Raw genomic sequence first — 24,644 nt, 5'->3', positions numbered from 1 at the left:
AACAGCAACAAAAAGAAAGACATTTAATACAGATTTAGAAATTGGATAAGTTTAGCTCAAGTGCAGGGTCCAGGAGAGGACTTGTGGGGAGGAAGATAAGAAGTGAGGAAGCCGCTGAGAAGCACTTCACGGGTGAGTGTGAGGTCCTCAGGGGAGAGTCTTGGCCCATCTGCTCGGGCCACAGCGCTGGGTATTGATATCTGGAGCTTTAAAACTAAGGAGGAAATTGCTCTTATAAGTATAGAAGAATGACATTTTAAATATCTGACAGCCTTATAATTGCTTTTTTTTTGGTAACCTCTTGAGAGCTCCCGTCGTGAAAAGAGGTCCTCTCAATCAGTGTTTCTTGGTTGATTTAAAATTTTCAAATTACCAAGCATCTTGCTAAAGTCAGAGTCTAGGTCCAAGATTTTAGATCTTACTCTACCTCGTATTAACCTCATCATCCTTCTAGTAGGGGCAGCTAGATGGATATTGGGCCAGGGGTGTGCATGAATAGAGTAGGATTCCTGGAAACAGTCAGCCGGATTGGTGTGATGGGTTCATGCTGCCTGCGATGCTGCCTGGAGGAGGCGGGCTTTGTAGATTTTCTTGAATTTGAGAAGTCACAGGCTCCATCGCCTTCAAGGAGGCAGCGGTGCACTGGCAAGGCCTGGAGGGCTTCCTGGAGGACAGAGCAGTTTCACAGAGCAGTCAACCCAGCCCAGTGGTAACCTGGCTTGCTGTCCCTGTTTTTCAGTAACCATGGACCCAAACATGTTGAGAAGCGATGTCTTCGTTGATTTTTTGAAACTGGTGCAGCTGGTAAGCTTGCTTTTCTTGACTAAGGTCATTATTTCACTGCAGAATATGTCTCCATGTGTGCTTTTCTGGTCATCAGCCCTACAGAGCCTGGATTCAGATAAAATACATTCGTTTGGAGTAACAGGAAAATGGTTCCTATTTTGTTGCTTTGGAAGTTTAGATTCTAGATGGAAAATTAAGTGTGTCACTTGACCTTTTGCCCATTTTATTTAAGCAGATACCTTTTTTCCTGTAGCTTAACATTGTGCATCTCAAAACTGGCCATGGAGAAGAGAACCTTTTACCATTAAGGGCCCCCATGACAATTGTGGGACCCTACTTTTGTAGCTGGGACTTCCAAGTGTGCCACAGTGAAGACCTCAGGACAGCAGTAATAGCCATGCCAGCTATCACTTGTATATTCTCTGCTCCTAACTTTATCGTAAACGGATCATGGAGAAAATTCAGTCTCAACAGAATGACAGACAGCAACACCCTTTCCTTTGTTGGTCTAAAGAACAACTGGCCTCTTGTCCCCTAGAGGCTGGAACTTGGCCAAGTACATTTGTTTAGCACAGCACCCATTCAGGTGGTACACATAGGAACATTTTGCCTGCATGTACATTCTTTTTTTTTAATATGTAGATTTAATTAATTAATTAATTTTTGGCTGCATTGGGTCTTCGTTGCTGTGCGCGGGCTTTCTCTAGTTGCGGCGAGTGGGGGCTACTCTTCGCTGTGGTGCACAGGCTTCTCTTGTTGCAGAGCACAGGCTCTAGGCGTGCGGGCTCAGTAGTTGTGGCATGCAGGCTTCAGTAGCTGTGACTCGCAGGCTCTAGAGCACAGGCTCAGTAGTTGTGGCGCACAGGCTTAGTTGCTCCGCGGCATGTGGGATCTTCCCGGACCAGGGCTCGAACCCGTGTCCCCTGCATTGGCAGGCGGATTCTTAACCACTGCGCCACCAGGGAAGCCCTGCGTGTACATTCTTGACTAAATGGAAGAGCTTCAAAAGGATTGAAATTGCACAATGACGTGATATTATTGAGCTGGCTCCTTAGGTCAGGGAGGAATGGTACCTTGATCAGACGTGTAAAAACTGGGAGCAAATTTGCATTTACTCAGTTGTTCAAGTGTGTTGACAAACTTACTGGCCCAGCCAACTGAGAAATGCCCCTAGAGCCTCCCCTCCCATTGTATAATTGCTCGTACTTTCACATACACTTAATGGTATGTGTGTATATATATATATGTATATGTATATACTTTTCTTTTCTTTGAAAACGTTGTTTTTGAGGCGGTGCTGGTGGTAACATTCCAACAGCACAAAAGGGTCTATGATGAAAGTAATCTTGCTCCCACCACGGGTCTCCAGGCGTCCCCCTCAGAGACAACTGTTGTTTACAGTTTAATGTATGTCCCTTCTACACATTTCCATGCACATGCAAGCATTCATATGTATGCATATCCTTTTTTGCTTTACAGATAAGCGCACACTCTACCCACTTTCTGAACCTTGTTTCTCAAAGTTTACATCTTGCAAGTCATTCTGTGCGAATGCATGGAGGTGCAGTCAGCCGTGGTTCTGTCATCTTTGTGTGCATTATGGTTTTTGCTTTCAATGCTTTCTAAAAGTCATTCAGAGGGTGGCAGTGTTTGGAGCTTTGTTTTGAGTGTCTTTTTTTCCTGATAATTTAAAGGAGTTTTTTTTTTTAATGTGTTTTTCTTTCCTCCTTTCTTTCTTTCTTTCTTTTTAATTGGGATATAGTTGTTTTACAATGTTGTGTTAGTTTCTACTGTACAGCGAATTGAAATAGAGTTCCCTGTGCTATACAGCAGGTTCTCATTAGTTATCTATTTTATACATATTAGCGTATATATGTCAATCCCAATCTCCCAATCCATCCCACCCCACCTTTCCCCACTTGGTGTCCATACATTTGTTCTCTACATCTGTTTTATTTGATTTTAGTGCTCTCAGTATTTTTTTATCTGTATAACTGCACAGAAACCTTTTGCCCCCGCCGCATTTTGCAGCGTCTCTTCCTGCTTCTTCTGATGAGATTTTCACTTTTGCAGTGGCTTTATTTTTCGCTTCTGTTGCTTCCGTGAACTTGGCCAGCTTCCTTTCACATCTATTCGCTTACCTCTTTTTTGAGACCTTGATCTGTTCTTTGAGGTCTGAGTTCAGAGAAGCCTTATTTTGATTAACACAGCCATTGTTTTCATCTCCTTGGTGGCATCAATTTTGGGGGGGATATATTTTTCATCCTTAGTTGGTCATGTTTCTTTCCTCCTTTCTTGCGGGATTTTTGCCTCTGGTTCTTCCCGGGTGATCCTCAACTTTGAAGGGGGTGCATTCAGTGAGCCAGCTGATGGCTGACCCATGGTGTTGGGAGTTGCTGGAGCTGAGTTGGTGGAACCTGTCTGCCGTACTTCTGGATCTTGCCTCTCCATTTCTGAGGACTTTCTCACTAACACTTTGCCCCAGGCCAGAGCAGCATGTCTGCAGTGAAACCCAAACCACAGTTCCTCTTATCAAGATCACATCTTCAACCATCCTGCTGACTAATCAGCCTCAGAACTGGCTTAGTGGTTAGGAGTGCAGGCTCAAAGTGAGATGGCCAAGGTTCAAATTTTGGCTGCCCTACTTTGGATTTGTGTTTACTTAGTCTCTTTGTATCTCAGTCTCCCCATCTCTAAAATGGGGAGAATGGCTCCTCTCTTAGTGTTGTTGAGAGGATTAAGTGAGCCAGTGCTCTTAAGGCACTTAAATGTAATCTGGCCAATGTTATAACACTTATGAGGTCCTCCTGCTATTACCAACGCCAGTCCTTTTTCCTCTCCCCGGCCTGCTGAGAGATTGCTTCCGGCAAAGATGGCGGGCCAGCACATCTCTCTCCAGACACTAGGTGGTGTCAAATGGGCCCAGAGTTGTGCTCCCAGACCTGCCTAGTGCCTCCTGATGAGCTTCTTTAACACAGCTTCTATGTGGCTTGAGTCCTGCCCGCTGCATCTTTGTACCTCTGCTTCCCTCCTCCCTGACCAGACCCAGTGTTCACCAGAGACAGCCCCTCTGAAAACCCAGTTGTCTAGGCTTGGGACCATTTTCAACTTCTTCAAAGATGGTGAGGTGTGGGTCTGCCAGACCATTAAAGGAGCCCAAGGAGCAGGGATTGGGAAGTTTCCCCACCTCAATATTATACAGACCCCACCTAAATATTTTCACTGCCTTTGATGAGTGCCTGGCCTGCAGTTTCCCAGTGGTTATTGTTAAATAATCACACGCTCACGGGCGTGGCTCCCCAGGACTCAGCAAGTACAAGCACATCTTCCTGTCTCTGGGCAGGGACACACTGTGTGAGAAACATGGATACATGTGACCACCTAGGAGCCTTCCGAGGAGCCTCTATCAAGGATGGCCAAAGGCAAGCTGCAGTCATCAGAGGGGGTTGCCTCTACAGGGCATTCAATCTGGACCAGACCCAGTGCTTTCTGTGTGGTATCTCATTTATCCCTCACAACTTGATGAGGATGGTGCTGTTAGTGTCTCTTTTTCAGGTTAAGTAATTTGTCAAGGACCCACATCTTCATAAGTGGAAGCCCAGCGAGCCTGGATCCACTGATGTCATGAGATATTTCTAGAGTGGTGGCAGCCCCCCAGCCCCGCCCCCTGCCAGGTACCCCTTGTTGTGTGTGTCTAGCCTCCACCACCACACCCCCGCGCCCGACTTACCATGCTCTGTGCTTTTGCCCTGCAATTGCCTCTGAGATGAAGGGACTTTTGAAAAGGCAAAACCAAAGTCTTTAGACTGAAGACTTTTTATGTTCCTGGTTCTTAATCTAAAGTGTGGACAACATGTCTGAGAAAAAGGAGACTAAGAAGGTATTTGGAATGGCTTTTGTATACTTGGGAAGTTAGGGGCAATTTATGTATCTGGGAGGTGTTGCCCACCATAGCTCTGGGGGCTCTAGGAAATGACTGTTTCCCCATTTCCTCTTAAGAATGTTTTCCGTGTCCCTTGGAGTGAAATGATTAGGGCCGAATATTAAGTGTGATGGAAATTTAGAGGTTAGCGAGTCCAAATATGGATTTTCTTGGATAATAAAGCTCAAGATAAGCACCGTGGCTACCAGACATTCTTCTGCCTCAGAGCAGAGTATCAATAAAGCACACTGATGGAGCTTCTTTGATAAATTAAACAATTTCTCAGGGTGTTACATTCGATTTGAAAAGAATTAGCACATGTTTCAAAATGTGTTAAGGCAGCCCATGGTACTGGAGAATTTCTAAGTTTCTTAAAGATAAATGCATTCCATTTACTACTGTGAATTGTGTGTTTTAATTCCTGATCTGCCCTAGATCAAGATGAGTTAAGTTTTGTTTTCCTACAATCCGAACCCACCACTTTGGTTTTTTTCCTCTAATTGCGTTTTTGTATGGCTTTTACATTTTATAAATTATATATATACAAGTAAAATTCAAATATCACAAATAGAGCCAAATTCCTCCTTGATCACCACTCCAAATGTTTTATCTGTTGTTCACTTGCTTTTATCTCATAATACAAAGGTTTTTCAATGGTTTATTTCTCCTGTTTACCGTATTGCTCTAAAAATGTTTATTTTTTTAATCAAAGCAAAATGTGCTGATAGTTTTAAAGGTAAACTGGTGCTACAAAGGATTTAAAAGTAAAATAGTGCTAGAAAGGACTACACTATAACCATCTCCTGCTTTCCAGAGGCAATGGCTTTCAAATCTTTTAGCTTTTTCTTTAGATATTTAAATATCTAGAGGTTAATGATATACATCTCTTTCCCCTGTTCTTCAATTTGAAGACATTATCCACTGACTGCCTGTTATGGGGGACGAGGATTCAGCTTTCTTGTATCACCTTCTTTCATTCCCCTCTTCTCCCCAATTTTGTTATATTACAATTAAAAAAAAATTAAATCCTTAGTCAGTATTTTGGTCATTATAATACAGAAATATTTCTTACTACTGAACAAATAATGTTTATGATTACCTTTACTTTCTTGAACAACTTTTGTGGGTCTTTTGGCGGGGGAGTTAAAAATGGCATCATTTAAAAGAAAAAAAAATGCGCGGGCCTCTCACTGTTGTGGCCTCTCCCGTTGCGGAGCACAGGCTCCAGACGCGCAGGCTCAGCGGCCATGGCTCACGGGCCCAGCCGCTCTGCGGCATGTGGGATCTTCCCGGACCGGGGCACAGAACCCATGTCCCCTGCACCGGCAGGCGGACTCTCAACCACTGTGCCACCAGGGAAGCCCATACTGGGAATCTTAAAGAACAGAAATTCCTAAAACTGTGAGAAATCAATTCTTTGTGTGTGTGTGCAGAGAGAGCAAACTCTGTGGTGTCTCTTCCTACAAGGAAACTAATCCCATCATGAGGGACACTTAACCCTAATGACTTCCCAAAGGCCCCATCTGCAAATACCATCACATTGGAGGTTAGGGCTTACATATGAATGGGGGAGGAGGGACACAAACATTCACCGCAAGGCAATGCTGGACCAGCCAGGAGATAAGTCCAACCTAGTTGAGCCCAGGCTGTAGAGTCATGAGGAGCTGGCCTTGAATCCTGCCTCTGCCACCACCTAGCAGTCTGTCCTGCAGGAGTAAGTTAACCTTTGTAGACTTGTACTTCATCTGAAAAAGGGGGCTTAATAAGTGTATATCCCTCATGGAGTTGTTATGAGAATTACATGCGCTACTGTCAATATATGTGAAGCAGTTAGCACAGGGCACAATTATCAGTATCGTGATCTAACAATATATTTGTATGTAATAAATACATAGATATTATATTTACTCATAAATGAGATGCTATCTCTACAAGTTGCCTGTGTATGTGGATATAACACATTCACAAACTGCTGCTTTTGTGGACGAACCTTTGAATTTGGGAAACAGCAGCATTTCTCTTCTAAAGTACTTAGGTTCAGAATCATAGACATTTAGTGATTGTAAGTAAGTGGGTTCAGGGCAGGCGTGGTTAAGATTTAAAGTCAAAGCTTGCCCTTGGATAACAAAATTAGGAAGAAATAAGCCTGTCACTAACATGATGGACCTTTTGAGGTACCTGGGCGGTGCGATTGGGTTGTTGGATTTCCCGGTTCCCTACAAAGCCTGGTGCCTAATCCGCTGTGTCTGTGAATGGCAGGGGGTGGTCAGGAGGACTAAGGAGGGCGAGGTGCTGCCTGTTGAGGGGAAAGGGGGTCTCACCTGGTCAGCTGACCTGAGCCCCAACCCCGTGATCCCCCAATAATCTTCTGATCAGTCATCAGGATCTTCCCTCCCCCAAACCGATACCAGGAAGGAGGTGACCTAGATGTAAATTTTCTGGTCACTAAAAAGAGATACTGCCTCTCCCCCTATCCCCCCTGCCCCCATCCCCACACACTGTGTTGCTAATTACTAATATTCTGGCTTATATAGCAGGCTCAGAACACAGAAAATGATTTGAATGGCTCTTTTCTCATTTCTCCCAAGGATGACACGTCACTAGTGCTGTTCTAAATGCCTAGGAGAGAAGTGAACGCATTGCATGCAGTGGCTGCGTCAGGGTTTAGTCCATCGTGGAGCCTGAGATGAGAACACTGTGACCGGGATCAGCCTCCCAGAGACAAGCAGCTCTGTAGACTGACAGGGTCCCTTTCAGAGGCACTGAGAACAGCCACGCCCAGATACAGCTGCCCTGGAGGCCCGTGTGGGCAGCCACTGGCCCTGCCTCCCCGCCAGGGTCACTATCTCTATGGTAACTGAGTGCCAACCTCAGCCTCGCGCTTTCCTGAACTCGGACGGGCTTCCCCTGTCTGTAGCATGTCTCTGACATCCTAGAATGCTCCATCCGAGAGGTTCACAGGTCCCTGGATTCGCAGTCCCCTCTGGCACACACGCATCCCCTCACAGAAGGCCAGAATGCGAAAGTGCAGGCAGGGCTGTGCTGAGCTGGGGTGTTGGCCCCTTAGCTGGGTGCCCATTCACCAGATAGAGACCTGATCCCCACACAGGCCTCAGAGTTTGCAGCTTCAGAGTTTTGCTGCAGCAGAACCATAAATTAGTGCATATTACAAACTTTTAGGGATGCCTGGCAATATTCAATATGAGTTAAAATCTGCGATGACCAAGAGTCACGTGGATGATTTTCTCAAAAGCTTTTTTCCTAAGGCAGATGCCTTGTTTATTTGGAAATTATTCAAGCTGCATGTCATTGCTTTGCCTGAGCTCCTCTCCACCCTCTCCTCACCCCCACCCCACCCCCAAAACCAGTCCCCCAAATCTCTGCACTTGGCTTTCATTTGCTTTGGATACTGTATGCCCCAAGGGCCCACAGAGAGGAAGATGACTGTCTCCTGCCTCAATGTGCCCCACGGAAAGGCGCCAAAGCTTATTGTGCTTCCTTTTGCTTATAGGACACATTTAGCATCACTACCAAGAAAGCGTCTCTGGATATATTTCTGCCCGATGGAAGGAGCATTAAAGTCGAAATTCTAACATCAGATACTGCCGAAAGAGTCCTAGAGGTAAATTCTATCCAAATTCCAGCCCCAGAACTGAATTTAGGAATCATTCTGTTTGAAGGCAGGGACTAGGATTCAGTTACCTTCCAGAAGCTTCCTGCCTATCATTTTACTCTGGATGACTTATCTGTAGAGATGCTGGCTTCTTCTGACAGACTGATGGAGGAATCTCAGCTACAGCCAATCCCCAGGGTCTCTTTGGGTTTTTTCCCCCCTCTGTGGGGGAAAGGACCTTTCCAGGTCCTTGCTTAGGCTGCTGTTGGTTCTCTGGAACTCAGCCAGGGATGTGCCCTGCAAATATGCCAAGTGCTTTATTACGGGGTGTCCCTACTTGGGAGCAGGAAGGAGGGTGGAGCCCAGATGAGACTACCCAGGTGGGCTGGTGACAGCTTCTGGCAGAGAGTGACCGTGGGGTTGTCAAAGCCAGAAAGAGTGGTCCCTCCTCCCTCACAGGGGAAAACCCCTGAAACCAATGCCCAGCACTTCTAATTCTGGGTCCACAGGGCCAGAACTGAGTTCTGGTCGGTTCTCTGAGGACTCAGAGGACGAGACCCAGAAAGCATCCTTCCTTCTCCAGATGCAGCCATTACCAGCTCTGTCCCAGAGGCCTTTCCTTCCTCGAGCTGGGCTTCAGAGAGGACTCCGTCTTCTCTCACCCACACACTGCTCTAGGGCCAGCTCCCAGGTCCCTTGCCTTTGGAGGGTTTTAGTTTGTCAACTTAAATAAAAAGGTTAAATGAGGCAGCTCAAAACTGTCAAGGAGGTGAGTGTGTTTAGGGATAGCAGAGGAATTGCAGCTGGGGACGTGAAAGCTGGAAAGGCTGCCCACGTGTCCGCTGAGGGTTTGGGGGAGGCTTTATTTATGGGCCGGGGATGTAAAGAGGGGAGAGTCTACTGAAATCAGAACAAACGGAGACCAGATTTGAAAATTCCCCCAGCAGACAAAACCGGTCCGGTCACACAAACAAAGCTCAATTCCACTTATTTTGTGAGACCAACCTGACCTGGGTCATATCTTGTTTGGGTCTCTGGAAACCATAAGCAAAATTTCCCAAGACTGATACGAAGCAACCCCGGACTAACTCCCTATCATTTAAGAAAATTCCAATATTATCTGTTTTCTGTGAATTAGGCATTTACGGGAAACCAGCCTCTCAGTCCTTAAGTCTTGTCTTCCTGAGGCACACTTGTGGGGCTTTCCATCTTATATCCTCCGGTTCCATTTAGATTGAAATTCTTTCACAAATTCTAATCCTCCAGAGAAACATTCAAGGGAGAATAAGAAGTTATAAACAGGAGGAAGTCGGAAAGTTTCTAGGACCTTTCCAAGGATGGAAGTTTCTTGTGCTAGGGTCCTGGTGTCTGCCACCTTCTGAGCCGATGACCGGAAGTGCTCCCTCCTGGGCTCCCAGCTCTTGAGCCTGCCTCTACCTGAGACTGTGGGACCTTCCTCCTGCATTATGGCTCCCCTTACCAGCCTGGAGATTTGAGCCCACATACGCCCTCCTGGTTGAATCCCCAGATTAGGAAATACTCCTTCTCTAGATCTTGCTCTGCTCGAGAATGATTATTTTGCACCTTTCTTCCTACTCAAGTCACTACATACACCCTTTTCTTGGCTCCTGGATTGTGACCTGGTTGCACGGTATCAGCAGCCACCTGGTTGCTGAGGCCATCCATTGACAAGTTACCCTGGGTCTTCCTCCTTCACCCCCCAAATCCTACTGACACTACATCCCAAGTCTCTCTCCTCTTCATCCCCATGCCCCTAGCCGCTCCCAAACTAATCTCCCTGCTTCCAGTCTTGCTAATCTGTACGGATTTCTAGAATGATGTTTCTAGAAATTATCAAGGGCCCTTGATGCTTAACACTTGAGTGGATTTATACCAAGAGACCCCAAAACACAAAACACAGTTCGCTAAATTGCCCTCCCAGGACTTACAAAGTGGGAGATAGACACATAAAAGAAAGAGGAGAAGACAGTAATAGTGAGGGTAGGGACCACAAACTCAGGTACTCTGTGGCCAGGCAGGTAAGTCAGGGGTGCAGCTGTAGGATATAAGCTCATTTGGAAATGGTTGGGCCTACAGAGAACTGGAGAGTAGCTGCCCTGCCCAAGGCCACCATTATTGATATGTTTTACACGCACTGGGCTCGCTGGCCAAACCAGACATAACTGTAGCTGAAGATGGCTGCTGGTGGGAGTATGGGGTCTCCTATCTGCTGGGGTTAGGACAAGTCCCAGATTCAAATTACAGAGCTGCTACATGTGAGTTTGGGTAAGTTATTTAATTTTTTGAAATGATGTCTAAGTAATTAGAGCAATAGCTCACGATCCATCAGCAGTGGTGAGTATGGTTCTTTATCATTATTGGTATGATGTTAGAGGGAGTGCTGAATAAGTATTGAGTAGGGCAGTAAGTCTAGGGTTCCACGGTGCCACTTGTTTTGTCCGGTTCCCCTTGTAACTGACAGCAGAAGTTGAATGAGGTACATTAACCTCAGAAAAATGTCCTTCCCCTCTTCCATCACATTGGCTCGTGAGAAATTCAAATCCATAGCATGGACATCATTAGCAGTGGAGGTAAAATGAAGTAAAGGAGTTTCTGTATAAGGTAAAGTGAGCACTTGGCCAGGCACAGATGTGAATTCTCTTCCAGGGGCTGGGAAATTCTCTAGCTGACATCAAAATGTAACGTACATTTTGTAGTTAAAAATTATTGTCCGTATCTTCTCAAGCATACTTGTCACCATGCTCACTTTGCTTCTCCAGCCATCCTGATGGGCTCTTTAGTTTCTTTTTCTTTTTTTTTTCTTTTTTTTTTTTTTTTTGCGGTACGCGGGCCTCTCACTGTTGTGGCCTCTCCCGCCACGGAGCACAAGCTCCGGACGCGCAGGCCCAGCTGCCATGGCTCACGGGCCCAGCCGCTCTGCGGCACGTGGGATCTTCCCGGACCGGGGCACGAACCCGTGTCCCCTGCATCGGCAGGCGGACTCTCAACCACTGCGCCACCAGGGAAGCCCCTGATGGGCTCTTTAAGGACCAGCAACAAACTAAAATCTCTTTTTTGCTTTCTATGCATTTGTGCTAATGTAGTTTTATTGGTGGTGTTTGTGTCTTGAAGCATCATTAACATTTGCTAAGAAGGAAATACTATTGTGTCTCTTTTTGTGCTGCTTTCTCGTCCTCGAAAGGTGTCTGTATTTATGTCTTTATAAATTATAGAAAGTGTCTCCGTTCCCACTCCTCTATCTTCCTTGGCATGTAAGCTTGCTGTTTTCACTGAATGAGTCAGAGAAGAGAGAAATCTAATTTGAGTGGGCATGGGTTCATGTTTACTCTAGGAGAAGACGACTTTGCAATGTTACCACTGGTGCACACTCAGCCCCACACACAGAGGTGCCCTGTGTTTTGGTTCAGGGTTTTGCTTTGTTTTGTTTTTTTGTTTTGCAAGGGCATGGGGAAGAGAGTAAGGTAGAAAGAAGGAGAATGGGGATAAACATTGAGTAAAAGTTGTGAAAAGTTCCCAGGCTCTTCTTCATTTTCAGAGCTATACTAGAACACCTACTCATACCATCCACCTAATCAGACTGTCTCCCAAGGTAATTTACAGACCTCGGACAAGAAAGTACCCCTTTCAGCCTGGTACAGCTGCCAACTTGAGAACTTGGAGCCATGGTCAAGGGGTCAGCTCACGCACAGAGCCATACAGGTGGACCCCCGCGCAGAGGGTTGCAGAGGTGATCTAGCAAATTCAGACTAGGCATGCAAAGAAATCACCCAGGAACCCAGCCTTAAAGAGGGGGTGGGCTGGCTGAGTGGAGAGGAAAGAGCCTGTGGAAGCATGAATGTTCCTACTAAGGGAGGGTGAATGGATGTGAAATGTTTCGAGGTTACAGCCTCATGACCAGTTGGTAAAAACGAAAACACTGGTGTTGAAATGAAAGCTGTTTGAGATAAAGGTCAAAGAGGAATATGAAATGAGGGCAGCCTGTGCCCGGGATCTGAGGTTTCACTGAGCAAAAGCCACATAAATTAGACTTGAGCATCACAGCAGACATCAGAGAGAAGCAGGCCTGGAGTGTCATAGGCGGACATTAGCCTGTATACTTTTATATGCCAGCCAGTGGTGGGGAACATCCCTTTTCCCAATATCTGGTAATCCAGCCCCCAGGGAAGGTACATTGGAGAGTGGGCCCCAGGGGCAGGTATTACAGAAGGGCTGATGATCCTGGAGAATGGCTACTGCCCTCCAGTGGACAATAGAGACCAAACCAATCTGGGAGACGAGTCCTTATCCCAGATGGGACAAACCAGTCTCAGCTGGGGCCAGTTCATGTCCATTGTTGGGGGGACTGATTTTTATTTTTTTCCCTGTAATTTTAAAAAATTTCTAAAATAAGTATATACCATTTTTAGATTCAGGAAAGATTTCTCTTAATACCCACTGGCCCCTTAAAGCTCTTTTTATTGATATTTACAGGTGGACACTCATAACTTTTCCCTCCTCTTTCTCATCTTTGGTTAAAGGTGGTATCACACAAAATTGGACTGTGTCAGGAGCTGCTGGGATACTTTGGACTATTTCTCATTCGGTCTTACAAAGAGGGCAAGCTGTCTGGTAAGGAGAGAAGGAAATGCAGGCAGCCTGAGATGGGGTGGGCAGGTGTGGGCAGGCACTCAGCCAGGAGATGCGGGGTTGCAGCTGAGGGGCCAGTCACCCCCCAGGGGGACGCCCCAGTGTGTGGTCTCTACTACGACTCTCGGCCCCTGAACCGGACATTTGGGGATGGGGGGCTGTGCCTTTGTTCAAGGTGAGCTGGGGGTGAGCAGCTCCAGAGGGGCAGCATGGTCAGGAACAAGACATCAGTTCTCTCCAGTAACCACACTTCCTCTTGTGCCTCCTGAGCCCCAGCGCTGCTGTCCGGTGCACCTTTATCCCTGCACGCTGGGGGCTGCTCTCCAGCCACGCCACAACACCCTTGTGGATGGAGTGCTGGACTCCGGGCATCAGCAGATCCCATCAGACCTTATTAAGGAATATCTCCTTGTTGAGGAATATTTGCTATGAAATGTGCATGATATAAATAAGTTCTTAGGTTCTTTAAAAAATATACATGCAGTGAGATAGTGACCAATGACATTGTTTCATATAGCTTTTGCTTTTCTCTACAGTGCATTTCTAGATATTACAATTATTTTTGTTGTGAGATGGTATCAGTTGTCTTCGAGTAGTTTACATATGTCCTCAGAAGCTGTGGGGAGGTGATTTGGAGATGGAAGTTAGCTTGGCCACCAGGAGCTGTGTGGTGTGCTGGTGAAGGCACTGGACCTCTCTGGACCCCAGTTTCTTCATCTGTATCACAGTGAAAATGTCCCCTACTCAAGCCATTGGTCTTTTATGAGAATCAAATGCTACTTATTTTTTAAATGAACTTCAGAAAGTTAAAAATTACATATAAATGCAAGACAGTATTAATTATTCTTCCAATAGTAATGCTCTATTTTATCATTTTAAAGCATTGCACTGTATGAAAACTATCTGTGCTGTTTCAACCAATAAGACTCTTTTCCCTTTCTCTAGTCATTAAAAAATTGGTGGACTTTGAACTCCCTTATGTTAGCCTTCACAGTTCTGAAGTGGAAAACTTCAAGCTTGGACTCAGGAAGTGGTGAGTAAGCATTTATTGTGACAGAAGGTATCTCAGGATATCTTAGCTTTGCAGATCAGAGTTTGTCAGAATCTCCCACATCCAGCTCACAGCCTGACAGCTCCAGGGAGCTCAGGAGCTTGGGGAAGGTCCAGGAAAGCAATGAGGAAGAGAAAGGAGCGAATGAACCAGAACATTTGTCCTAAAGAATAGGACGCTGAGGATGACTTTCACTGGTCTCAAGTTAAAAACTTGAGGGATATTATCATGAGGATGGCAGCCATGAAGTTAAGGCTGTGGGTAGGGGGATTGGGGATTGAAGCAGATAATGGTGAGGAATTATAGGTCGTGTGTTTGCTTTGGAATAGATGACTGACTGTATTTAATTGAAGGACTTTGTTGATGATTACAAGCAAGTCTGATTTATCTGTTGAACTGTGGTATTCCCTGAAGGCAAAGAGTGGACTCAGCCGATTCGCAGTGAATTTTTTTTTTTTTTTTTGCCATGCCGCACAGCTTGCAGGATCCTAATTCCCCGACCAAGGATTGAACCTACCCGCCCTCGGTGGTAAAAATGCAGAGTCTAAACACTGGACCCCCAGGGAATTCCCCCACAGTGAATTTGAACTCTACGTATTTGGCTTATATTCCTAAAGGATCCCAACAATACATGCTTATTTACTAGAGCCAGACATATTTTCCTAGGTTGATAGGACACAATCTAGGAAAAAAAATCTGCAGTATTTTTGCAGAAAATACTTTTATTTCTCGTAGAAAGAAGGGGTCCTCTGAAGAACAAACAAAATAACAATGGGGGGGGCTACCCTGGTGGCGCAGTGGTTGAGGGTCCGCCTGCCAATGCAGGGGATGTGGGTTCGTGCCCCGGTCCAGGAAGATCCCACATGCCGCGGAGCGGCTGGGCCCGTGAGCCGTGGCCGCTGAGCCTGTGCGTCCGGAGCCTGTGCTCTGCAACGGGAGAGGCCACAACAGTGAGAGGCCTGCGTACTGCAAAAAAATAATAATAATAAAAATAACAATGGGGGAATGGGGGAATTAATCTGTAATTCCCAATGTTTATTACTGTGGCTGTATTGGATTGCTTCTTTGGCTCACTCTTGCCCAGCCCAGTTAATCTATAATCTGAACACAGAAGTTTTTAAAGAAAGGCATTTTGACATCGAGGAATAGTAGATATCTTGACCTTGTGATGCCTTGCTAGAGCTCCAGGCTGTGGCTTTGAATTTTGGAAGAAGATTCCCAGCAAGGCTAGAAGTTCATATACTGCTATTCAAAAGTATTCTGAGAAATGGTCAAAACCTGTGGCATGGAGCCCTGAGAAGGGGAAAAGGATGCAGTTCTGTCTGAGAGTTTAGAGAGTAGTTATTCTTCTGGAAGCTGCCCATAATAACAGGTGGCTAAGCATAGTTGTTCCTGGGAGCTGAGTATGTGAATCGCAGGGTTTAGCTGAACTTTAGTCATGTTATTCAAGCTCTCTAAGCCTCAGTTTCTTTATCTGTAAAATGGGAAATAATAATAATAGGGTCTATCTCATAGGATTATAGTGAGGGTTAAATGAAGTAATCCTATATGCTCAATAAATTTTGGTCATGTTTATTATTTTATATTGATGATAATAATGATGATCATAGTAACCCCCCACCCAAATCCCTGGGGCTTAGACTGTTTTGTCCATGGGCTCTCCAGAGAACTTGAGGTCAAAGAAGAGATGGGGATTCTGTCCCTCACCTCGAAGCTTGAATTGGAAATTGGGCTTTGCCTACGTCTTCATTAAATAGATAACTTCTGGATCATAAGTGCAAGACAAAATGTCTACCCCATCACCAGCCTGTATCTCAGATCTGGGCAGATTGCCTTTGCTCCTGGGGACTGGGAGGAAAGGAGGTCCCACTTCAGCTGTTAGAGCTGAGGATGAGGTCCCTGGAAGGGGAGAGCCTGGAGAAAGGATCCCGCAGGTGCCTGGCCCTCTGTCAAGAGTGAGGTCTTATTGGGTTGGAGCAGGGAGGCTCGCTTGACTAACACTAGCTGTGGGATTCCCAGCTGGTGAGGCCTTGCAGTGAGACCTAGTCAAGTTTTAGGGATTTTTCTCTGTCTGTGAATTCCCTGGTGCATCTCTCCAAAGATGCTATAGTTCCTTCCAGACCAGAGGGTGCCTGCCCTGGCCTCGCAGGGCCCCAGTCTGGGGTGGGTCTGGGAGTTCTCCAACTCTGGTGCAACAGTTGCTATTCTCTGCCACACAGGGCACCTGGGGAGAAGGGGTGAAATAGCTAAGTGGAATACAGGGAGGAATACTTCAGCTTCTCCTCCCCAGCCCCTAGAATGAAGCTGATCTTTAAGCAACATTTTCATCCTTTTCCTGGTCTAGGCCGATCCCACTGTCTCCACCCCCTCCACTGCTGAGTGCCCTGATTCTGCTCACCTGTGCCTTCAGACTGGTGATAGACCAGCCCTGGCGCACCCTCTCTTGGTGGTTTCTGTCGGTTCTTAGCATGCCACTGGGCTCACACAGTACTTGTAACTTCACTTGTAACATCCTGGCAATTCTAGAGCTGTTAGACAGACGTGAGGCCCTGCTATTTGCAAGTCCCTTTGCCAAGGTCCAGAGGGGCAGGTCTGAATAGGACCCAGCACTGATCTAAGGGGTCTTCACACCTGGTGTCAAGATCAGCTTGATCAGAGCAGAAATCAGGATAAACTCAGCATGCTGAGGAAGTACGGGGTGGGGGGGGGAGCGGGGGGGTGTTTGCTAACACAGACTTGAGGAGTAGGGACCAGAGGAGGGCACATGAGGATGAAGCTTGTGGGAGAGGCGGGTAAGGCCGGGAAGGAGGCTGCTGAGGCGAGTGGCCTTCGGGGTGGAGGGAGAGAAGAGAAAACAGGGTCGGAATGTAGAGTGTGGGGGAGGGGAGAGAGGCCAGAGATGGAACTGGAAATGACATTAGAGTCTTGGGAGCAACCAGGGTAAATGCTGTAACTCCTGGGACTATGAGGGTCTGAAAAGTTACTTGGGGAAGACCACTCCAGTTAGAATGTGGAGTGTGGGACTGAGGGAACACAACCAAGGCAGAAAGTCTGGTGAGGAGGTCACCGGAGCAGCTCAGGCAAGAGATGACGTGGCCTGGGTACCGGGCAGTGATATAGATGTGGGTACAGGGCAGATCGTTATGCCAGGAATTGCCGGTGGGGAGAGGGCGTGAAGACTTGGTGGCCAAGAGGGGAGCTGGGTGTGAACAGCGATGTGCACCATTCCCTTCAAGATTTTTTTTTTTTTTTTTTTTGCATTTCTATTCTCAGAGCCCACCAGGTAAGCTTACAATATAAGGACAATAGGAAACAGAAGAAATGGAAGGACAGTTGAAGACTAGGCAAGCAGAGGGTTGTGGCTTTGCTAGAAGAAGGGGCCTTGGTTCAAGGCGTTGAGGACCACCACTTCAGAGAGCATGTACTCCCAGGTGTGTCCATTAGCCGTGTCATGAATTAACTGAATGCTCCTGAATCATGCAGGTACCTGGATCCATCCCTCGACGCCAGGCTGATGGACTGCAGAGCAGCTGTAGATTTGATCTACATGCAGGTGAGGCGAACCAAGAGCTATCAGAACACCAGATACTATAGGCCTTTTGAGTTTGAAACCATTACAGAACACGTGTGGCAGTTCAGAATTCTACCTCCATACCTAGAAGAGGCAAATTCATATAAACAGAAAGTAGAATAGAGGTTACACGGGGCTGGGAGAAGGGGAGGCGTTATTGTTTAATGGGTATAGAATTTTTGCTAGGGATGATGAAAAAGTTTTAGGTATAGAGAGTGGTGATGGTTACACAGCATTGTCAGTGTTTCTAGTGCCACTGAATTGTATACCTATAGATGGTTAGAATGATAAATGTTATGTATATTTTAACCACAGTAACTAAATAAATAGAATATAAATAGATAAATAGATAAATATTTTTAAAGAAGTAGAGTTTAGAGGGAAGAGAGTTCTACCCCATTCTAACAATCTCTCCGAATTGGCAGCTGATACTCCATCACCTAGGCTAATTTACACGAGCCCGGAAAGGATATCCCTGCTAATTTAAAGTCACGCATGGTCCCTAAATCTCACTTTAGCATAATCTTCTTTTTCCCGAAACCAACAAGTAGCGTACCTGCCCCCGGGGCCAGCCTCATGGGCAAGTGGCCTGTGGGGCTGCACTGCCCCTGCCCTCCGTGCTCAGACGGCCCCAGGCTTGTTGAATGCTCTGCTGTCCCATCTTGAAATTCTTAATTTTTTAACGAGGGACCCTGCATTTTCATTTCGTACTAGGCCCTGCAAATTATGTAGCTGGTCCTGCCTTACCCCTGCCCCTCCGTCTCCAGAAAAGTAAATTTAGTGTTTGGCCTCCTTTCCTTGCCCGACTTAATGTGGTGAAGGCTCTGCTCAGCCGTGGTCAGCAGAGGCTGCCTCTGTGATGCACCACTGGTTACCCCCATCTCAGCTCCTGCCTGCTTCCCCAGCTCCCCGCCACTCTTCACCCTCAGGAGGCAGCATGTTCGGAGGCCTGATCCTTTCCCAGGCCTGGCTTGCCAGTTGTGGGAGGGAGGTTTGGAAACTTCTTTTAAGGTGTTCCATGAGGTTATCCCTCAGTTTGTTCTCAAGCAGCAGAATGGTGGGTTGACTTCCTGGCCTGTTCAAACCCTCCCACGGTTTTCTATTCCCTCAGACTAAACCCCACATCCTGACCTACTTGCTTTATCTTCTCCTTAGCATTTCCACCATTTCACTATATATAACATTTTTGTTTACTGTCTCTGTCCCTACTAGAATGATTTCTCCATGAGATTGGGAATTTGTTTTGTTCACTGCTGTATCTCCAGAGACTAGAACTATTCCCAGCATGACCTTAGCATTAAGCCTCCTGGGGGGGCCCCTCATAGTACTAACTGTTTTAAATGCATTGTTTCATTTAAGCTTCATAATAATTCTGTCAGGCAGTTGGTACCATCTGCATTTTTAAGAAAAAGAAAAAATAACGTTTGCGGACAAAGGATTGAGTAGGCTTAGAGGTGGAGGATTTAGAAAAGGGATTTAACACATTTGCAGGTGGCTTTTATGTAGTGCGGTTCTAAGCTGCTGTACTCTGTGGCTTTTCATAAACTAAGTAGGTAAAATTGAAGGGAGAGGAGAAGTGTCGGGTCAGACATTACTTTTAATGAGCTTTGCAAGGGGACAAGGAAACATTGATAGAACCTCCTGCAGTACTTTGGTTGTAGCAAAAAAGTGAAAGGGTGGATTTTGATGCTTTGGTTTACGAAAGAGCATAGAAGAGGAGAAGCACATGCTTCTGGTTTTGTTTTAAGCAATTACATTGCTTTAATTGGATTATTTTAAGCAAGTCTTCATTTTGGAGTCGTTTGTTATGCAGCAATAGCTAACTGATACATAGCTGTTCATACTGTTTTCCCTTTAGTTGGATTAGGTGTGTTGTTGACATATGTGTTGAGTCTAATTGTCATTTAAACTTCATAGAGTATGATTCTGCATGGAATGGGAGTTATTGCTTACACAGAGAGGCAAAGAGTGGGTGGCAGGGTTCCCTTTTATACTGGAAAAGCAAATGTTCATCTTTGAAGAAATGACCGCAGTTCCATGTTTCACATTTTCTCGCAAAGCAACAACCAGGTGCTTTATGTTCCCAGAGAGAGGAAACTGCTCCGTTTTATACTAAGATTAAGCAAAAGGACTGCCTAGCACAGGCTGAGCAGTGCTGCTGAAGGTGAGAGAATTTGCCACATGCCTCAGAAGAAATGAAAGCAATTACCAGCTGGGAGAGACTGGCATGAGCAGTTCATGCACTGCACAGGACTGCCACCTGGCACTGTGTTATAATTCAATTGGCTGTGTTTTTTCTTAGTGTCACACAAGACCATCATATTGAAAAACCAACGGAATCATCAGTTTGACAAAATAGAGTATGATTTGTGTATATATCTCCCCCATTAGACCACCAACTCCACACAGGGACCTTGGCTTTTTCAGCACAGGGCAGAGAACCTGGGTGTATGACTGAACAGAGCAGACCCCAGCAGGCAGAATGTCACAGGACTCACAACCTTAATACACATTTCTCCTTAGGTGATTTTTTAAGAGACCAAGGCCATCTAGTAAATGAGTTCCATGAAACTCTTCTAAATTCTAAGAAGGCAAATCAAAATATCACTTATTAAATAGTTAAGGTTCACTATGGAATTTTTTATGCCTAGGATATAGTTTTGAGCTCGTTTCATATCCCGCTTTGATCCATGTATAACCATGTTCAGTGTACTTACACCCCTGTTACATGAGCTGGAACATAATTTACCATTTTACATGTTTACTGAGGCTCTGCGCCACTGTCTTCTTGCTGTTAGGATACGTTATTAGTGTCCGTTTGTTTGGCAGCACATCCTTCACTGAGAATGCATCACCTAATTCTACTATTGTTTCTGTGGCGTGGCTTCCAGGTGCACAGAGTAGTGAGCCTTCGGAACTGCTAGCCTCACAATATGATCTTTGCCTGTCGTCATTAAGGAGGTGTGCACCACTCGTCTTATAGCCGGGGCAAAGATGGCTTCACGGAAAGCACACTGAACTGTACTTTCAAAAATGCATTCTAGGGCTTCCCTGGTGGCGCAGTGGTCGAGAGTCCGCCTGCCGATGCAGGGGACGCGGGTTCGTGCCCCGGTCCGGGAAGATCCCACATGCCGCAGAGCGGCTGGGCCCGTGAGCCATGGCCGCCGAGCCTGCGCGTCCGGAGCCTGTGCTCCGCAACGGGAGAGGCCGCAACAGTGAGAGGCCCGCGTACTGCAAAAAAAAAAAAAAAAAAAAAATGCATTCTATCCCTTGCTCTGTCACTGGCTCTCTCTCTCTGGGTGACCTTGGGACAGTCCCTTCATCCTTCTGGAACTGGAACTACAATTTCTCCCTGTGAAGCCACGAGACTGAACTAATAGTCTCTAAGTAAGTTTTCTTCCAGCTTTAACAGACTGACATTCAAACCTTAGCTCTTTGCCTGGCAAAGTCTTCAAAAAACTGTAGTTGATGTCATAATAACCTGTGCCATTATCATTCCTTGAATGATATTAGATCAGTGCTGGGTCCTATTCAGACTTGCCTCTCTGGACCTTGGCAGAGGACTTGCAAATAGCAGGGAGCCACTGAGAAATGGAAAGGGGGCCCCAGGCCAGCAGGAGGGAGGGAACCACAGTGCTGCCTCCTTGGGGAAGCCTTACTTGCCTTCTCCCTCCCTGCCCCCATGGTATTTTTTTCTGCCCTCCATTATGGTGCCCGCACCTGGTATTGTGAATACTGGTTCACATAGTTATCTCCCTAGCTAGACTCTGAATGGCCAAGGGCACAGATTGTGTTCTGGGTGCTTAGGATATGTGAGTGAGAAGCAATCATCCTTTTAAAAAGTTAATGGAAAAAGTTCTGAGGAGTTCTGATAAATAACAGTGCCATCATAATTAACCATTAAGGAATACTCTCAATTTTTTTAAAGCAAGAGTGTCCAGTGATGTCCCACAAGCCAAGTGGGCTACCGCAAGGTGTTTCCTTCCTCCTTCTTTTAAAAAAAATTTTATTTATTTATTTATTTATTTATTTTTGGCTGTGCTGGGTCTACGTTTCTGTGCGAGGGCTTTCTCTAGTTACGGCGAGCGGGGGCCACTCTTCATCGTGGTGCGCAGGCCTCTCACTGTCGCGGCCTCTCTTGTTGCGGAACACAGGCTCTAGATGCGCAGGCTCAGTAGTTGTGGCTCACGGGCCCAGTTGCTCCACGGCATGTGGGATCCTCCCAGACCAGGGCTCGAACCCATGCCCCCTGCATTGGCAGACAGATTCTCAACCACTGCACCACCAGGGAAGCCCCTCTTTTTAAAAATTTGAGTGACGTTAAACAAAATGGAAGATTGCATATAAAAGTATAAGTTTCTGGATTTTCTAAAAAATACTGAAGGCTCAGTCAATTCTGGGCCTACATTCAGCAGGGCCACCACTGGCCCATTTACAATTTGTGCAAATTAGAAAAAGGTGCCCCTTCCCCCAGGCAGGCCCAGCCCTGCATCATAAGGGGAGTGTGGGCTGACCACTAGCCTCCTAATACCCCCATGGCTCAGTGCCCTTGTATGGGCCCGATCTGCTCCTGCATCCCTGGCCTTGCTCTGCTCAGCCTCAAACACCCAGAGCCGAGTGGCTGATGCCTTGTTTAAAAAGGCCTGCACTCTCCATTTCTCCCTACAAAAGCCTCTGCAGAGGGCACTAGCATATGTGTGATTGAAGCTCATGAAAACCTTGACTTACGTGATTTCATGCAGTTTTAAAAATTAGGTTCCGCGTGAGTCTCCATCAGCCAGTCTTCGGGGAACCATATAACTGAATAGAGACATTTATCTAAACTTGACTCTCTCATTGCCTGGAGTGAGGTACTGTATATAATACATTTGAGTGATGACTTCTGAAGTCATAATCAGGAGCAAAGGTTTTCAAAGGTAGTAAAACAAAAACAGTTATGTTTCCTCTCCTGTAGGACATGTAAATCTCTGTGTTTGAGACTCCCAGATCTTCTAATGATGAATGATGTATCTTTGGTTAGTACTTACATACTAACCACCATGATTGCTGTTTACCTTGTATTTTTAGGCATGTTTCTCTTTGACATTGTTGCCCTGTTCTAACAGTCCTTACAGGGCTCTAAGATCAAGTAGAATTCTAGAAAGAAAAAGGTGTTTTCTTCTTCATACCCATGCTGATTCCGTTCTGGTGTGGTATCTAGGTTCAGTTTTGAGAATAGTTGGCAATAAGGAAAAAGCCTTGGGGTGTGTAGCTGCCTACATGGTCAGAATTCAGTGTCTTGGGCAATAGGAGAAGGGATTGGTGGAGTGGCCAGATCTGGGTTTTAATCCAACCCTTGCCACTTACTACTGGGTTGTCTTGAAAGTCATAACCTCTCTGGACCTTGATTTTACCCATCTGTAAAATAGGGGTAAATGTTCCTAACCCACAGAACCGTTTGGAAAAAGTCAATGAGAAAACTTATGTAAAACAGGTTCTCAACAAATAGTAGTTCTTCTTCTTCTCCTCTCTAAATCCATCTCCTTTCCTCCAACCTAAAGAGCAACGTCAAAAATTTATTCAGCTTTTCTTTCTCCTCTTAGAGATAAGGCATAACCTGTCCTTCAGTGATACGAGGGACATGACACATAGACTTACATTCAGACTAAGATATAAATAAGTGCTGATAATTGGCAAAGAATTGTTTGCAGTTTTGCTGTATGTAAGACATTGGACAAGATACACTGAGGTAAAGGACTCAGGCTCTTTCCTTGAGGTGTTAGCAGTCTGAGGACCACTGGAAAACTCTTTTAAAGCATGATGGCAGCATAGCATAGGCTACGTGTATGCAGCTGATGAGATGGAAAGCTGATCTCAGAGCCTGCCCTGGGGCCAGGCGGGATAAAGGGGTAAGGGAGGCTGGATGCCAGGAAAAGAAAGGAAGAGCACAGAAGAAATTGCTGAGGGCTTAAGTTGTCTTCAGGTAATTTCTCTCTTTAAGACCAGCGTTGTTCTGCTTAAATCATCAGTGCAGATTAGGAAACAGAACTGAGCAGCCCATCAGGGAGTTGGAGTTTGGGAACACTAGCTGGTGGCAGTTACCCAAAGCTGAGCAAAAAGGGCCTAACGGGCTTCCCTGGTGGCGCAGTGGTTGAGAGTCCGCCTGCCAGTGCAGGGGACACGGGTTCGTGCCCCGGTCTGGGAAGATCCCACATGCCGCAGAGCAGCTGGGTCCGTGAGCCACGGCCGCTGGGCCTGCGCTCCGCAACGGGAGAGGCCACAACAGTGAGAGGCCCGCGTACCGCAAAAAAAAAAAAAAAAAAAAAAAAGGGCCTAACAGTATATTCACCTTTAATTGTTTTTCAATTGTAAAATTGTTTTCATCTTATAAAAATATGGAAATATGGAAGAGCGCAAAAGTAAACATCATCCCAAATCTTAAATCAATCATACGTATAAACTCAACTTTTTTGATGTGTTTATTTTGTATACTACATTTCACTCATACGTACATCCATTTTTTTGACTCCTAAGTGTGGATACAAGGTCTTTTGGCTTTTGTTTTACATATATTTTTTGTTTTATAAATATCAGGATCTACTACTATGCCCTTATTTTGCAACTTGACATTTTTTCATGTATCAATGCATCACAGACTTTCCTCATGTTGTTAAATATTCTATATAGTTTTAAATGATAGCATAAGCTATAATTTGGTTGTACCTAAACTCAATCACCTATTTTTGGGTATTTCATAATAGTACCTATTTCATAGAGTGGCTGTGAGGGTTGACTTTTTTCTTTATGTGGGGGGTGGGGGGTGGGGAGGAGCGCTAAAATAATAGAAATTTATTCTCTCACAGTTCCATAGGCCATAAGTCTGAAATCAAGGTGCTGGCAGGACCATGTTCCCTCTCAGGGTGCTAAAGAAGTTTCTGTTCCTTGCCTCTTCCATCTTCTGGTGGCTCTGAGCATTCCTTGGCTGGAATACTACTCAGCCATGAAAAAGACGAAACCCTGCCATTTGTGACAACATGGATGGACATGTTGTATTTCACTCAGTATTTTGCTGAGT

At 45.7% G+C, this 24,644-nt stretch overlaps 1 protein-coding gene across 1 annotated transcript in view; it reads left to right on the top strand.

Annotated features, from left to right (window-relative positions):
- Positions 1–24,644, top strand: part of SNX31 (sorting nexin 31) — a gene marked incomplete at both ends in the record, with an annotated part of 63,814 nt that overhangs the window by 16,702 nt on the left and 22,468 nt on the right. Inside the window, 5 exons of the mRNA XM_081258523.1 lie at positions 740–804; positions 8,220–8,330; positions 12,860–12,950; positions 13,914–14,001; positions 17,503–17,572. Coding sequence (XP_081114649.1) covers positions 740–804; positions 8,220–8,330; positions 12,860–12,950; positions 13,914–14,001; positions 17,503–17,572 — 425 coding nt within the window. The remainder of the gene's footprint in view (positions 1–739; positions 805–8,219; positions 8,331–12,859; positions 12,951–13,913; positions 14,002–17,502; positions 17,573–24,644) is intronic.

This window comes from Mesoplodon bidens, assembly GCF_964165515.1.
Source record: "Mesoplodon bidens genome assembly, chromosome: 16".
NCBI classification, from domain to species: domain Eukaryota; kingdom Metazoa; phylum Chordata; class Mammalia; order Artiodactyla; family Ziphiidae; genus Mesoplodon; species Mesoplodon bidens.
The sequence above is the reverse complement of the archived record's forward strand: the minus strand, read 5'-3'. Positions and strand labels throughout refer to the sequence as shown.